We start from the raw sequence: 17,378 nt of genomic DNA, 5'->3' as shown, positions 1-17,378 counted from the left end.
ACAGCAATGCAACTGAAATATTCCCAGGTACAGAAACGTAGTAAATACATCGGTAAAACACTCCATGTGACATCAGAGGCTCAACTTCAGATTTTTCAATGCTACAAGATTTTTTTTGTACAAAGAAAACAAAAATAACATAATTTACTCAACCATTCTTCAGTGGCCATTAAGTGAACTGTGGCCAACAACTTATTGCTCATGCTCTTGCACACACTCCATAGTAAAGCAAGTGAGCGACGGCCAATGTGATTCACCGACATCATGTCAACAGATGAGGTTCATTAAAAATACACATTGTTATGATAATTTCCTTGGGATTTACCCTGCAAAACTGTCCTGAGTCCTTCACATAGAAATTAGAGGCTGTATACTTAAGGGTGACGTGGCTGCCAGATGAGTTTGTTTCTTCATTGGAATAGATTTGGGGAAATTTAGCATCACGTCACAATGGATCCTCTGCAGTGAATGTGTGCCGTCAGAATTCACAAGTAAGCCACATGACTCCAGTCAATCAGTTAAAGTTCTCTTAAGTGAAAAGCTGTGTGTTTATAAGAAACAAATCCATCAGTAAGGCGTTTTAACTTTAAACCATCACTTTCATCTATTTTCAGAATCAGAATCAGAATGAGCTTTATTGCCAGGTATGTTCACACATACGAGGAATTTGTTTTCGTGACAGAGCTCCGCAGTGCAACATAACAGCGACAGAACAGAAAACACAATAAGGAATAAAAAATACAAAAAAATACAAATAGGTGGGTAAGGATTGACAATATACAAATTGACAATGTATGGCAGGTATATTAAAATGAGCATTTATGTATGTACATGTATATTATGTGGAAAAATTTTAACTGTACGCTAAGTATGTGTGTTTGGATAAATAAGTGTATGTGTATATAAATATAAATATAAGTAGTATAGTGTGTTCCATGTATGTACATGTATATTATGTGCAAAAGATTTACGTGTACGCTAAGTATGTGTGTTGGATAAAAAGTGTAGTGTATATAAATATAAATAGTGTAGTGTGTCCCACAGTTATTATCAGCTGTTCATAAGATGGATTGCCTGAGGGAAGAAACTGTTCCTGTGTCTGGTCGTTCTGGCGCTCAGTGCTCTGTAGCGTCGACCAGATGGCAACAGTTAAAAGAGGGAGTGTGCTGGATGTGAGGGGTCCAGAGTGATTTTGACAGCCTTTTGCTCACTCTGGATAAGGACAGTTCTTGAATAGATGGGAGAGTTGAACCGATGATACGCTCAGCAGTCCGGACTACCCTCTGTAGTCTTCTGAGGTCAGATTTAGAAGCTGAGCTGAACCAGACAGTTACTGAAGTGCAGAGGATGGATTCGATGATGGTGGAGTAGAACTGTTTCAGCAGATCCTGTGGCAGGTTAAACTTCCTCAGCTGGCGAAGGAAGTACAACCTCTGCTGGGCCTTTTTCACAATGGAGTCAATGTGAATGTCCCACTTCAGGTCCTGAGAGATGGTGGTGCCCAGGAACCTGAATGACTCCACTGCAGTCACAGTGCTGTTCATGATGGTGAGTGGGGGGAGTGCAGGGACTTTCTCCTGAAGTCCACGATCATCTCCACTGTTTTGAGCGTGTTAAGCTCCAGGTTGTTGAGAGTGCACCAGACAGCCAGCTCTTTAACCTCCTGTCTGTAAGCAGACTCGTCACTGTCCTGAATGAGGCCGATGAGTGTGGTGTCATCTGCAAACTTCAGGAGCTTGACAGAGGGGTCCTTAGATGTGCAACCATTAGTGTACAGGGAGAAGAGCAGTGGGGAGAGAACACAGCCCTGGGGAGCTCCGGTGCTGATTGTACGGGTGCTGGATGTGTAAAACTCATATAGAGTCCAAAAACTCTTTTGGACTCTATATGCTTGTAAATGGTGCTTGATTTGTGCATGTTTCTCTCCTGATTCAGACAAGACACATTTTTTGATGTGAAAAACATCTTTTCATTTCACAAGACGTCAATTAATGAAGTTGTTGATTAATTGATTATTGTGATATTTGTTTTATCAGCCGTTTAAACTCATTTTGACTGCACCCATTCACTGCAGAGAATCCATTGATGAGCAAGTGATGCAATGCTACATTTCTGTCATCTGTCATTTCTCCAAATCTGTCATCTACATCTTGGATGTACTGAGGATGAATCTTAAGCAAAATCCCTTTTTTTTTTTTTTGCAATTCAATTGTAAATTCTAACTGGATGTAAAATTGTGACTGATTTGTGCTCATACAAACCACATCAAGTGGAAAGGACTCTGAGTATAAATTGATGTTGATACAGTCCAGGCCCTGGACAACAAAATGCCACTGGTTTGTGAGTCAGTGGTTCTTGAATGGCATTGATCTCCCTGCGGATCCTTTTGTTCTCTCAGGTAATAAAGCTGCACATTGATTTATTGGCAGTAGACAGCTACCTTTTGCCTGCCTCCTGTTCACTTCAGTATCTGACCCTCCAGAAACCTACAGTGAAGTCCAAGATAAAGTTAGTGTCAAGTTAGCAATGCATCTTCATCGTGAATCACAAGAACATTACACTGCTTAAAATGAGGAGATCAAAGAGGCAAAACAGACACTATTGATCAAGTGCTGGCGCACTGCCTTAGAGTGCTAAGTGAATAAAGGTCTAACCTACTAAGTTGATGTATACTCTTTCTTTAATCTCTGTCTGTGCTGGTGAGTTTTTCATCTTTATCAGAGGAGCTGTACAGTAAATATCATGCAATACTCAGTCTTTTCTTTTCCACAGCTCTTTCTGTACAATTACAGCAGAATGATAAATTGTTTGTCAGGCTGCGAGAAAGAGCAATTGCCTATGTAATGTTTTGCCATTTCTTATTGTCATATTTGTCATTACAACAACGTGTCAACTAATTTCAGCACAACTGACAAGCTCTTATTTTACAGGCTCTCAGTGCAACGGACAGGTGATTTGTGTATGCATTCTGGCAGTAACTGCTCCCTTGGTCATTTGTGTTTGCAGAGTAATAGCTACAGCGTGGGGTGTTTCACATGTGAAAATGTTGCAGAAGCTACAATGCAGATAGATGATCGAAGAAGACATAAAAGTAGTGATATTCCCTCTAACAAGCATCTTTTCTCAGGAAGTACAAATGTAGAGAATTTTAGGATTTTAAAGGTATCTCTAATATCTTATTATGTGCAACGTCTTTTCAAACATGTACAGTTTCCTTTGATGTACAATTCTTTGACCTTTACCTTTACAGGTAGATTTTCTACAGACATAAAACAGCCTCGTTCAGAATATACCTCAAATGAGAAGAAACCAGTCTGGAAAAGCATCGTCATTTTACCTGCAATTCTGTTTAAATGTTAACATCTCTCCGCTTATTGATCTAGACTTTCTCAGTCATTGCAGGCAAAACTTATTTTTTTCTTTTTTTCCCTAGATAGTTTTAAATATATATATATATATATATATATATATATATATATATATATATATATATATATATATATATATATATATATATATATATATGTGGGGTTTTTTTTCATCTTGAAACACTTTATTATACTGCAAAGAAAATATGTAAACTTTGAAAGAGGATGTAACTAAGAGATAGGTAAGGCTCATTTTATTGTGCTAATTCTAGGTAAAAGGTGCAAACACAGATTATGAAAGGCAATTGATAATTTTTTTGGCAGTAATGTAATCTGTCATCTTGTTTTATTTTAACTAATTACATTTCAAACCATCTAAATTAATGTACTGTAATGCAAGAAAAAATTGAGAAATAGCTGAACTGGGAGGGGAAAAAATTCTGACAAGCACGAACAGCAAAAAATAAATAAAGAAAAAAAAATGCATTATATATTGAGATGCACAAAAAAAGCAAAACAGTATACTGTATTCACAAAGGCACACTGGATTCCACAATCTTTGCCCCATTTTAGCATCAATGTTACATTCCAATATAAGGCTCATTTGTAATCATATATATTTTACGGTTATATATATATATATATATATATAACCCTGAATTCTAAATATTGAAAATAAACAATGTTTACATTAATCCAGAATATCAGAAGAAAACGTTTAGCACAAAACATTGCATATATTTGGCTCCATTCATATATATATATATATATATATATATATATATATATATATATATATATATATATATATATATATATATATATATATATATATATATATATATATATATATATATACAGTACAGACCAAAAGTTTGGAAACATTACTATTTTTAATGTTTTTGAAAGAAGTTTCTTCTGCTCATCAAGCCTGCATTTATTTGATCAAATAATTTGATCAGAAAAAACAATAATATTGTGAAATATTATTACAAATTAAAATAATAGTTTTCTATTTGAATATACTAAAAAAAAAAAAAAATTCATTCCTGTGATGCAAATCTGAATTTTCAGCATCATTACTCCAGCCTTCAGTGTCACATGTAACATCCAGTCTATCACATGATCATTTAGAAATCATTCTAATATTCTGATGTATTATGAGTGTTGGAAACAGTTCTGCTGTCTAATACATTTGATGAATAAAAGGTTAAAAAGACCTGCATTTATTCAAAAAAAAATTTTTCTAATAATATATATTCTAATAATATATTTTCTTTACTATCACTCTTTATCAATTTAACACATCCTTGCTCAATAAAAGTATTGATTTTATTTAAAAAGAAGAAAGAAAAAAAAATTACTGACCCCAAATTACTGACCAGTAGTGTATATTGTTATTACAAAATATTTATATTTTAAAAACATAGCTTCTTTTTTTACTTTTTATTCATCAAAGTATCCTAAAAAAGTATCACATGTTCTGAAAAAATATTAAGCAGCAGAACTGTTTCCAACTTTGATAATGAATCATCATATTAGAATGATTTCTAAAGGATCATGTGATAATGATCCTAAAAATTCAGCTTTGCATCACAGAAATAAATGATCATTTAAAGTATAGTAAATGTAAAAACAATTATTTTAAATTGTAATAATATATCACAATATTAAATTTTTTTTCTGTATTTTTGATCAAATAAATGCAGGCTTGATGAGCAGAAGAAACTTCTTTCAAAAACATTAAAAATAGTAATGTTTCCAAACTTTTGGTCTGTACTGTATATATATATATATATATATATATATATATATATATATATATATATATATATATATATATATATATATATATATGTGTGTATATGTATATATATATATATATATATATATATATATATATATATATATATATATATATATGTGTGTGTATATGTATATATATATATATATATATATATATATATATATATGTAATATAATAAAAAATTATATTACATGGCATAACATGTTTTTTGTTCAACTTTTTGATAAAAATGGCTTATAAGCCTAGAGTAACTGTGCCAGTGGGGTTCAGAATGGACATTAATTCAGGGGACACATGCAATATCAGCATAGAAATATGAGTAAATCACAATACTTCAATGTACTGCTAATGTACAATACTTGATAATGTACCAAAAAAAAAAAAAACTACAGTCTCTTTACCAATGAAATGTGAATAAAAACAAATAAACATTAACCTAACAAGCATATAATACAATTGTCAATAAATGTTGTTTCATTATTATTTCTGTGAAAATTGTATGTCATGTTCAATGTATTTAATTACTCATTAAGTGCACTCAGTTCCAAATATAAAATTGTGTTTCATTTTCCAATAAACTAAACTGTCACATACTGTAGCAATAAAAAAATATGCTGATAAATAATGCAACCATTACTCCATTACAACCATGATGTTTTAATAACAATTTATCTACAAAATTGACTGACATCACTGTATTCTTTCCGAGGAAAGCACATTGTCACTGAAGCAAAAGCAAAAACAAAACAAACAAACAACAACAAAAAAAACATACAAATTACAAGCACTTCATATATATATATTTATATATTTTTGAAATCTCTTCTTTGAACTCAGTGCACTATACAATAAAAATGAATCTGTTTTTGAACAAGATGACCTACTAGTGAAAGCAAAGTCACAAAAAAAACTGTAACCAATGTCCAAAAGTTTTCTCTATCACTGAAAATCATTGCAGCTTTGACTTTAACAGTCTATTCTGGATTTTTACAGTTGTTCTATTGTTATCTGCTATGATGCTTTAATCGTTAGCTACAGAGTTTAGTTGTCTCATAATCCAGAGAATTGGGGAGACGGACATTAAAGGACTGGAGTGAGGTGTGAATGCGCACTACCTCATTAGCTGTCAGTTTGAGACGGTGTCGTAATAAGCAGGAGAACAGGTCCAGAGGTTGCTGGCCTGGTGGAGAGAGTCGGTTGACCCGGTCTCGGATCTCCAGCAGCTGGAGCAAGGCTGAGTCCTGCGAGCCCTGCGTGTACGGATAGTCCAGCTGCAGGATCAAGTCCCGGATTGCTTCCGGGTCGAAATGCATACTGTAACCGAACACTTGAATGCTGTTAATCTTCATATACCCCAGATTTCTAGTAGGGTCAGCCATTTCCAACGGCTCCAGGTAAACACTGTCATTGGCCCCAGTGCCTGGAGTTTTGATGCGGCTCCTCAAGTAAATGTGGATGGTCTCAAAGAAGGTCTTCCACTTGTTGCCCAAAGTCAAAGTCCAGTTAAAGCATTCTAGTGGAAGTTCCAGTTTAGCAGACTTCCAGTCTGGAAAATTGTTCTCATCCACAGGAATTAACCAGCTATCTGAGTGGCTCCCTCCGAAGGGATTGATGAAGAGTGTGAGCGCAGGTTCCAGAGTGCTGTTTTTAGTAAGGCAAATTTGAAGGGAGACGCCTAAGAGCATATGGACCAGATTGGATTTATATTTGTTACTCTTTAGTGTAAGCAGCATCCTCTTCCTCCATGAAGGATCAAACCAGCTATTCAAACGCATGTCATTGCTGATGAAGATAGCATGGACCTCTAAGCGTCGATCGGCTCTCTGTAGGAGGTAGCGTAGCTCCAGATCTTGAAGATCAGTCTCAAAGCCCAGGTAGTTCTCGGTGGAATCTGCCACCATTGGTCGACAGGTCCCTTGACTTAACATGTAGCCGACGTTGCAACTGCCGCAGCGAGTGTGGTTGTCGCTGGCACAAGCCGCACAGGCGGCACCATCACCCACAGAGCATGGGGTGGGTACCTGGCAGTAACTATGGTCATATGCACAAATACAGGTGTGCAGCTCTTCTGAGAAGGATCCTAGCTGGTTGTTCTCTGAGCAGTATAATAAAGACTGGAAGTAATTCAGCCAGTATGACTGTGGCCTATATTGTAGAAAAGATAAGATAAACAGTAATATCTGTTAGACTGCCTAAGCAATGACTGCTGAGATTAAATTGTCATGTATCTAATGTGGGTACAGCGACAGATGACAAGATTAAAACTTGCACAAACATAATTCTGTTCCACAAAAAGTCAACTAAAAAAGTACAGGTATATATTGTTCCATTCAGTAAATGTTTAATATCTGTCATAACTGTTTCTTAGCAATTGTTGCATGTTTTATTTTAGCAAACCGATAAATGTTCTGATACAAAAAGTATAAACTTTCTTGTTAAACTGTTTTGATAAATCATAAAATTAGGGCTGTGAAAAATAATATGCTGATTTCTCAGATTAATATGCACTATGTGACATGTTAAAAATATAATACAAATACAATATGTTTAATATTTAGTGCAAAATGAAACATCTATTATATAGTTTACATTTGCCATTTCCTAAACTAGTGTTAAAATGCAAAATAAAAACATATTTTAATGCTTTATAAGTTGCAAAATTCAAATGAACATATATTACACAAATTGATTAGATATGGTTAATATGTCCAAGCAGAAACTGTAGTAAAATTATCATTTAAATGCAGTTTTTCCTAAATAAATTTTGACTTGGGGGTAGGATTGCATTTTCATCATAATACAGTATGATAATTGTAGCAAAATACAGTGAGAATTTCAGAATGCATTCTGAGCCAAAGGTGCTGCAAAGCGGTGTTTTAAATTTCTATTATTCTTAGTGCATTGAAGAAGTGGATTGACTTACATACAAGATGTTTCAATTGCATTTTCACTTAATACCTCGCGATGAATAAAAAGTCAATGTGGATTTGAAATGCATTTGAAAATGCAACATGCCCCTGGCCTGTCAATCGTTAGGCTACATCAAGATGGGTCTCGGCAACAGGACACACAATAAGTCAATATTCAGTCAACCAAACGCTCTCCACACTGACTTAAACTAAATTCATCGCAGGGTATTAAATGAAAATGCTATTGAAACGTCTTATATGTAAGAGTCAATGCATTTAAGAAAAATAAAGATTTAAATCACCGTTTTGCTGCACATTTGGCTCAGAATGCGTTCTGAAATTCTCACAGCATTTTTGCTACAATTATTATGAGGTATTATGATTAAAATGTGTTCTACCCTCAAGTCTAAATGCATTTAGGAAAAATGTCAAAAGCAAGTCAAAAATTTTGCTACAGTTTTTGCTTGGACATGTTAAACATATCTAATCAATTTGGGTAATACATTTTCATTTTAATTTTGCAACTTATAAAGTGTTTAAATGTTTTTAATTTGCACAAACTAGTGTAGAAAATGGCAAATGTAAATCATATAACAATTTTCATTTTGAACAAAATTTTGGACACATGTATGGTGAAATGTAAATTAAAACACACAACTACATTACCATTTTATGTACTGCATTGCCATTTTGCATATTTCAAATTGCTACCCATATGTTTCCATATTTATTTACCATTAGGGATTTACAACACTGACAAAAAAAATAGTCATTGAGTTGTTTATTCAGTTAACTTGGTTAGTGAAGTTGTTTGTGTATGAAAGATTTAATCAATGTTTTGAGTGGCTTTCTGAATTTACAATGTGTTGTTTATAATTTCTTTGTTTATTGTTATTGGTGATTCCAGATTGCTGTCATACAAGTTACCATGTCCTCCCCCATTGAGACCTTCCCTTTGTTTTATTTTAAACATAAATATCCGGAGGAGAATGGCACCTACGCTGAAATTCACACAAATGTAAGGAAAATATCTAATGAAACTGTGTATAAAGCATTTTATGTTGCCTTTTAGTGGAAAATAATCAAAGGGTTAGCTCAGTCAAAAACGAAAATTCTGTCATTAATCACTCACCCTCATGTTGTTCCGAACCTGTAAGACCTTCGTTCATCTTCAGAACAAAAATTGAGATATTTTTGATGGAATCTGAAAGCTTTCTGACCCTGCATAGACAGCAAGGGCCCTACTACGATCAAGGCACAGAAACATAGTATAAGGACACTGTTAAGTGAAGTGAAGTGAAGTTACATTCAGCCAAGTATGGTGACCCATACTCAGAATTTGTGCCCTGCATTTAACCCATCCGAAGTGCACACACACAGAGCAGTGAACACACACACACACTGTGAGCACACACCCAGAGCAGTGGGCAGCCATTTATGCTGCACCTAAGTCGTGGTATTGAAGGTGGAGAGAGAACTGTACATGCACTCCCCCCACCCACAATTCCTGCCGGCCCGGGACTCGAACTCACAACCTTTCGATTGGGAGTCCGACTCTCTAACCATTAGGTGACGACTTCCATGGTCGACTTCCATGGTCGACTTCCATGGTCGTTAAAATGGTCCATGTGACATCAGTGGTTCAACTGTAATTTTACCAAAATATTACTTTTTTTATTATTATAAAATGAATACTTTTTGTGTGCAAAGTAAACAAAATTACAACTTTATTCAATGATTTATCCTCTCCTGGGAGAGTCAATTTGCCAGTAAACAAGGTGCAGCGCATGCAGGGGTCTACGTCAACAGCACCACACACATTCCCCATGGGTCAGAGAGCTCTCGAATTTCATCAGAAATATCTTAATTTGTGATCTGAAGATAACTGAATGACTTAACAGATATTTTATAAGCCATGTTTAAACTGGAATTTAATAATTCAATCTCAACCTGTTCTGCATGTTATTCTATACTTTTTCATTCATTTTCATTTCTTGTCATTAACAGTCTTCCTGTGAAGAAATCCTGAACGAGCGTCAAAGGTTCAGATGAAGGCAATCTACGCTTCCAAGACTCATGTATGAACTACTTCTAGATTCCGTGTAAATTTGAGTTTTTTTTTTTCAAATCTCAATTTAGGACTTGGACTAAAAATGCAGCAAAAGAAAATAAGTAGTTTCCTCAAACAGGCACATGGCAAGAGATACTAAATGCACACAAACACTTGGAGCCCTGATCTTAATTTGGATTGTATAGTTTTCTTAGTTTAACATTGAAATGTCAGGTATGCATAAATGCATTTAAGGAGTGCATAAATCTTTGTTCTTTATTTTCAAATGCTGTACAAGAAAGTTTTTTTTATTTATTTTTCGATGTCAATTGTAGATGCAGATAATTTAGCATGAATAAGAGGTTAGTAATCTAACTAGGGTTAGTTCACCCATAATATTATATGAATAATCTCATTCCAATCCTGTTAGACTTTTGTTCATTTTTGGAACACTAATGAAGAGCCTTTTTAATGAAATCTGACAGCTGTACTGTATTGGACATTGAAATGGTAGTTGCATAGGCTGTCAATTGAGGGACAGAAAGCATAGAGATTTCATTAAAAATACTCTTCATTTGTGTTTCAAAGATGAATGGAAATCATATGGATTTGAAACGGTATGAGGGAGAATAACTGATGACAAAATTCACATTTTGTGCTTTTTAAATAATGTTGTGTTCTATGGGAAAATGGTGTCATTTCACTTGACTATTAACTATAAGTCTGTAGCAATTTTTAATAATGACAGCCCTGTCTTTGTATTAATTTTTACCCCATGTATTTGAAAATGTATTCTTTGTGACCACTATTTGGTGCAACACCAATATTGCACAAGTACCTGTTCATGATTTATTTTTTCTGCATGTTGCTGTTTAAACTAAAAAAACTTCTAAAATACAAACATTTATAATGGTGCTTTTCACATTGTTAAATTGATGTCATAATATTTTTGTCTTCAGCTGTTTAAGGCAAATAAAAGCTACTGAACTCATTTTTAAGAATGTTCACATGAGGTAAAAATAAACCATGTTCAATTTGTACATATTGTGCTGGATTTATTTGCTACAGAAGAGGCCTATGCTATAACTTTTTTTTTTTTTTAAATCTCTGCATAACGGATTTTCCGTTTATGGTACGGAAGAAAATGTTAATCTACAGAAATTTCGATTTTAATGTTGAAGGAAGTGTCCGTAAAGTGTCCGTAAATTTAACAGAAAATGTCCTGGTAATTTTCTGCCAGTAAATTATCTGTTTTCTCACAGATTTTTTTTTACAGTGCACTTCCTGTACATTATGTGCTCACATTTACTCTAACAAGATGTATTTATACCTCCTTTTCGTGAATGAGTTGATTCTTCATTAATTAGGATATTCATTGTATAAATCACACATTTATCATTTACTGTATATATGGAATTTTTGTGTGATTTGTGATTTTTCACTGAATTAATAAACTTTTTTTTTCATATAATTGTCTATATAGGATAATACAATAATTTGGTTTGCCAACTAAAAGAGAAGAGAAAGAAAATTCCTATATCTGTTGCTGTTGATATCAAAGGCTGTATATAAGGCAAATTAGAAGGATGAAGACATAGATAGGCTGCCCTCAAACTTCCGCACCGAAAATAAATATATGCGTTGTAAAAGAAAATATGATACAGATAAAAGTTCACTCACATGTTGTTTGAAAATGTTTAATTTTAAGAGCTTTTTTATTTACATTTGTGCAATAAACTATGTTGGTGCTTGGTAGCCAATGTAAAATCTAGGGCCTGAAGCAAAACCATTTGAGAACCACTTTACCAACTTTAGTCTTATTGATTGTAGGTAAACACAAAGTTGTCTCCCTGAAGACAAGAACACTAGTGCTCCCTTTCACTCTGAAACATGCTGACAAACATTCCTCTTGGAAGCCCGTGGAGTCTGAAATGCGGTGATAATGATGATAAATACTATATGAAGAGTTTCCTCTCTGGATACAGTGATTGGGGGCTTTATTACATTTCAGAATTCAGCATCAGTGTTTTTATCACCACAACAATTAGGAGATAATGAGTCTGTTGTGCTCACCTTTCTCGCAGTAAGCTGATGTGGGGCTGCTTTTGGCACCTCTTGCTGAGGCTAAAGAGCTTGTAAACCACTCGCTGAGCTCGTTTGAAGAGACTTTTCATGCTGCTTTCCAGCTGCTCATAGCGCCGCTGAAATACACCATCCAGTGACCACAAATGTTGGATCATTGAGGCGTTGAGGAAGAAATTCTGTGGCAGCCTCATCAGAAATGTTTTGAACTCATCTGTAGAAGAAAGAATACGTTCTCTCAGATATAGGAGTGTTGTCATGTAAACTTGACTGAACAGTGGGTAAATGCTTGAACACAATGCTTTTATACTTTACTCTCCTTGACAATAAGAAGGAATCATTTCACTGAAGAGACAATCTTTTTTTTTTTTTTTTTTTCTTAAGCAGTTCCTACAGAGCACTTCATTTTAGCTGATGGGACAGACGGCTGAATGCCTTTGATGCTACGAACAGAAGCTGAATGACACCTGAGAGAGTATGTATCTGTCACTTCCTCATAGCTCTAATAACATAAACTTTGAAAGTAATTTAACTCTGGGATATTTTGGGAAGGGGGGGAAAGGATGACTGTGGAAAAAACAGATCCATGCGTTAATGGTAACTGTGGGTGACCTCGACAGGCAGTAATACAGTACCTAAACATTAGGCTAAGTGCACTCATTAATATGCTTCATGAAATATGCTGGATGGGCAATAAAGCATTTTATGGGTGATTAATTCTGCTCAACATACTGTAAGGCAATATGTTGAGCAGGATCTTTTTCTTCTAATCCCACACTGTCTCTGAAGGACATTGTTCGGTGAATGTCAGGATTCACTGAAAGGTGTTAATATGTATTCAGACGATTAACTAGTGTGGCAAAGTACATTAGTTAAAAGTATATTAGAGAAGACACCAACAGGGTAATAATATTAACTAATAATTCCCCAGTTGATTAATCAAAGTACATTTTTGTGTATTACAATTTTTCAGAAATGTTACATTTAAATATTCAAATCATGCAATGGCTAATTAAATATGGAATAATTTGCATCGATTTCCACAACTTAAAAACGCACACACACACACACACACACACACACACACACACACACATATATATATATATATATATATATATATATATATATATATATATATATATATTTATATATTTATATATATATATATATATATATATATAAATATATATATATACATACATACAAACATACATATATATTCTGATAAAGCCAGGTTCAAAATTCTTGTTTAATTTTTGTTGACATGTAAAAGGTAAAGGTTCTTACACAGGGGATTTTGGATATATATATATATATATATATATTTTTTTTTTTTTTATCACCACATAAATCTGAAAATACTGACAACACATGGAAATAAAATATTATATAAAATATGATATAAATAATTTGAATAAAGATACATGAACAATCCTTCTGTAAAAACATTTGAAATATAGACAGGAATGAAACTGTAAAGTTTTTTTTTTTTTTTTTTTTATGTGTGTGGAAGTACTGAAGTGGAGGTTTCTGGCTCAGTGCAGAAAAAAGAAAAAGAAAGAAGAAAAAAAAACTTTTTTTTGTAATTTTGAGAAAATGGCCTTTAAAGACATGTACTGTAATTGAAATCTGCATTCGCAAATAGATAAGATTTAATAAAATAGGCACTTAAACGTGTATTTTGGATGTTTTCTTTCCACTTGTCTGAAAAAAAAAAAAAAAAACGTTTTTATAGAAGCAAAATAACCTGAAATCTCAAAATCGGTCCAGTAGAGTACGTGAAAAAATGGTTTTGCCTGAAGTGTTAGTTAGTTAAGAGAGTTAAATGATTTAAGTTTGTCCATCTTCAGCAATGAATTAACAGTATTAAATACACAACTACATAACTTTCTAACCTACTATAATAACTGATAATAATTATACAATAACATTCCAAAATAGGCTATAAAGTTATGGTGATTGAGATGTTTCTTTAGAAGGGTACATGAATAATAAAAAGTAAAAGTGTTTATACATGATTGGAAACATGATTGAATTCACTCTCCTACCTGAATCTTCAAACTCTTTGTAGGTAAGTGCCCATGATTCAGAGATTCGCAAAAGGCTTTCCTCCATGGCCTGAATATCCATGTAGGGGCAGTTGCACTCTGGGAACTTAGGGTCACATTTGCACCAGCAGTCATTGTCTCGACAGACAAAAGTTCCCTCTCCATTGCAGGCAATGTAACTAAGAGCTGCTTGGACGAAAGTGTCTCTGAGATAATCTGGCAAAATGACCTGCAAGCCTTCAGTTAAAGAGAAAAGAAAGATTGCTATAAGAATACTGGGTTACCTGAATAAAGTGACACAAATATGTGACATGCGGTGTTCAACTATCCTTAGAAATGCAAAGTCAAAGGAATGTGCAATTTGATATCACATTTTTTGAATGATTTCTGAAACATCATGTGACACTGAAGACTGGAGTTTTGGCTGCTGAACAGTCAGCTTTGCCATCAAAGGAGTACATTATACTGTATATTAAAATTTATTAAACTAGAAAATAGTTATTTAATAATATTTTACAATATCACTGTTTTTAATTTATTTTTTTAATCAAATAAATGATGCCTTGTTGAGTACAATAAACTTCGTAAAAACATACTGACCGAAATCTTACATTTCAGTATTGAATTAATAATTTTATAACCTGCATTTCACCTATCATCTGCCATCTTAGATTTAAAGTTATCACTGAGTTTAGTTCTGAGATTGCCTTTCCCACAAGTCATCTACTGAAGCCACATAATTAAGCTGCCAACCTTTCGGAACAGCCTTCATGTCAAGAACGTGACTGCGATGCCTTAAGATGTTCCTTCGAACAGAGCTCTCTAGCTTTTGGAAAAGAGCCTTTTGTGTTTCACATAAAAAATTAAAAATAAAAAGAGTATCTATTTACACTAAATGCAAATAGCCCGCCTTGTTGGCTAAAGCCATTTACACTCACTCTACCCACTAACGTGTGATTCTGATACTCAACACTACAAAAAACAGGCTTTAATCATTAGTCCCAGTGGTGCAGATGGTAAGACGTGTGATATGTTTATTTTAACCCGATATACCTGGGATCAAATCCACCTTTTGGTGAACTTTTTTTTTTCCTTCTCAAATTTCACATCAGAAAAGCATTTATTTTCAATAAAAACTAAGAATATGATCAAAGAGTTGAAGGTAAAGTATGAGGTTGGTTTAGAATAGGTTTAGGATAGGTTTAGGGAGGGCTTTATTGTCCCAATAAGGTGGCATCCATTTATTAATTTGAATTAAAATTAAATCGAAATGTACACTCAATAAGTTAATACTGCATACTGTATATATATATATATTTGCAATAAGTAGTAAAATTTTTACATAGTGTAAATAAAATCTATAGCTATTTTGCACTTAGTGTAAATAGCATATCACTAAAAATGCTGCTATTTTGCACAGTATAGCATCTATCACTAAGAAATATGCTATTTACACTTAGTGCAAATAGCCGCTGACAAAAATAAATGCCTGTCACAGTATCAAACCTTTACATACTATATTCAAACAACATTTTCTACCTTGCAAATGGACTTTGTTCTCAGGACTCTGAACCAGCACAGAACTGACCGAATCAAGGTTGTCATAGTTACTGCAGCCGAGAGGGCCAGTCCTTGTTTCAGTTACCTGGGGAACAAAATTCAAACGATAAAATAATTAGTTTCCCCATACGGTTACTGTACCATAATATTTTACATGGAAAACAGTGTGTAACAAACTCTTTTCCCATATTTTCCTTGTTAAAAGGGATAATAAGCAGCCTGGCTGTGAACAGATGCGTTATAAGAACTTCCTGTGCTTGGTGTGAGTCCCAGACATGGTGCTAATGCGCGTGCAGTGGAGGTCATTTCACAGATTATCACTTACTATTCTTCTCATCTTATTGAAAGAGCAGAGCAGGCTGTTGCACAATGTTTTTTCCTGTACTCCATTATGAAATGTATTTAATTGATTAGCTTCCATATACTTTCACACCCACAAAGAAAACAGAAGTCTATTTCTCTTTACAATGCAGAATGTTGTCTAACCTTAGCAGAGAGTTCTTAATGATGTTCAGAGTCTGTATAGCATTATTGACTCAGGCATCTCAATTGACCTTTATTTCAAGCTATCCCCACTATTATCCACATTTGCAATCAGAGATCACACTTGATTTTTCTTTCTCTTTTCTAGACACCCTTCCCTCCTCATGACACGGAGAAGCACACATAATTGATTCACACTTTTCTCTCTTATGGTGCCAGTGAACCTTCATCAATTCAGTGATCTCTTTCGATTCGGCCTGTCAGACAATATCTTTTCCGGGCAAACAGTTAGATAAGGAAAGACCAGGTTCTCTTCTGCCACTCCATCACAAACCCACTGAAGAGTCCAGCATTGGTAACAGCAACTCTGCAGCATGAAGATTTGCACTATGTGGGTTTGTTTTTATATTATGATTTCTGAAGGATCATTTAATACTGAAGACTTGAGTAATGCCTGCTGAAAATTCAGCTTTGCCACATTCGATTGCATTTTAAAATATGATACACTAGAAAGTAGGGGTGTAACGGTACGTAAAAATCACGGTTCGGTACGTACCTTGGTTTTAAAGTCACGGTTCGGTTCATTTTCGGTACAGTAAGGGAAAGAAATGCAAACATTAAACTGCAAGTTGTTTATTACTATAAACTTTTTTTTTACAATTTGTTTACACTTTTTTAAATACTTTTTAATAAAATATATATAAAATAAAAAAAAGAATAAGAAATAAAATACTGCTGCAAAGTTCTCCACTAAATAAAATACTCTCAGTCTCAAACCAATATCATATAATAAAATATAATGAAAAATATAAATAAATAACTATGATTACAGTGCAGCATTACCAATCCCAGCTTGTAGGCCTGCTCATATTTAAAAAATATATATAACTTTTCCAAAGTGTAAAGTGCAGCATCAACAGTTTCAGTTTTTAGACCTGCTCAGATTTCGTTATTGCGTGGGACCGATCGGAATTAAGAGCAAAGGTCTGTTTACATGCCGACAGGAGCTGCGTTTGAATTACAATCGTTTTTTTCCTAGTTGAAGTGATGTTCACACTCGCGTGATGA

The 17,378-nt window shown here is 34.0% G+C and overlaps 1 protein-coding gene and 1 long non-coding RNA gene across 3 annotated transcripts in view; one reads left to right on the top strand and one right to left on the bottom strand.

Annotated features, from left to right (window-relative positions):
- Nucleotides 1–5,827: 5,827 nt before the first annotated feature.
- The window catches only part of LOC132151801 (BMP/retinoic acid-inducible neural-specific protein 3-like), a 48,310-nt gene continuing 36,759 nt past the window's right edge, over nucleotides 5,828–17,378 (bottom strand). For both annotated transcript variants that reach the window (XM_059560175.1, XM_059560176.1), the window contains 4 exons: nucleotides 15,807–15,912; nucleotides 14,268–14,504; nucleotides 12,208–12,430; nucleotides 5,828–7,320 (listed from right to left, as the gene is read on the bottom strand). In XM_059560175.1, the coding sequence (XP_059416158.1) occupies nucleotides 6,204–7,320; nucleotides 12,208–12,430; nucleotides 14,268–14,504; nucleotides 15,807–15,912 (1,683 nt within the window). In that variant the 3' untranslated portion in view covers nucleotides 5,828–6,203. The remainder of the gene's footprint in view (nucleotides 7,321–12,207; nucleotides 12,431–14,267; nucleotides 14,505–15,806; nucleotides 15,913–17,378) is intronic.
- Nucleotides 9,031–10,256, top strand: LOC132151806 (uncharacterized). The gene is made up of 2 exons (XR_009436443.1): nucleotides 9,031–9,102; nucleotides 10,092–10,256. It is a non-coding gene; the product is annotated as an uncharacterized LOC132151806 (long non-coding RNA).

Source organism: Carassius carassius, chromosome 10 (genome assembly GCF_963082965.1).
Source record: "Carassius carassius chromosome 10, fCarCar2.1, whole genome shotgun sequence".
NCBI lineage: Eukaryota > Metazoa > Chordata > Actinopteri > Cypriniformes > Cyprinidae > Carassius > Carassius carassius.
Note: the sequence above shows the minus strand (reverse complement) of the source record. Positions and strands in the feature narration are given on the sequence as shown.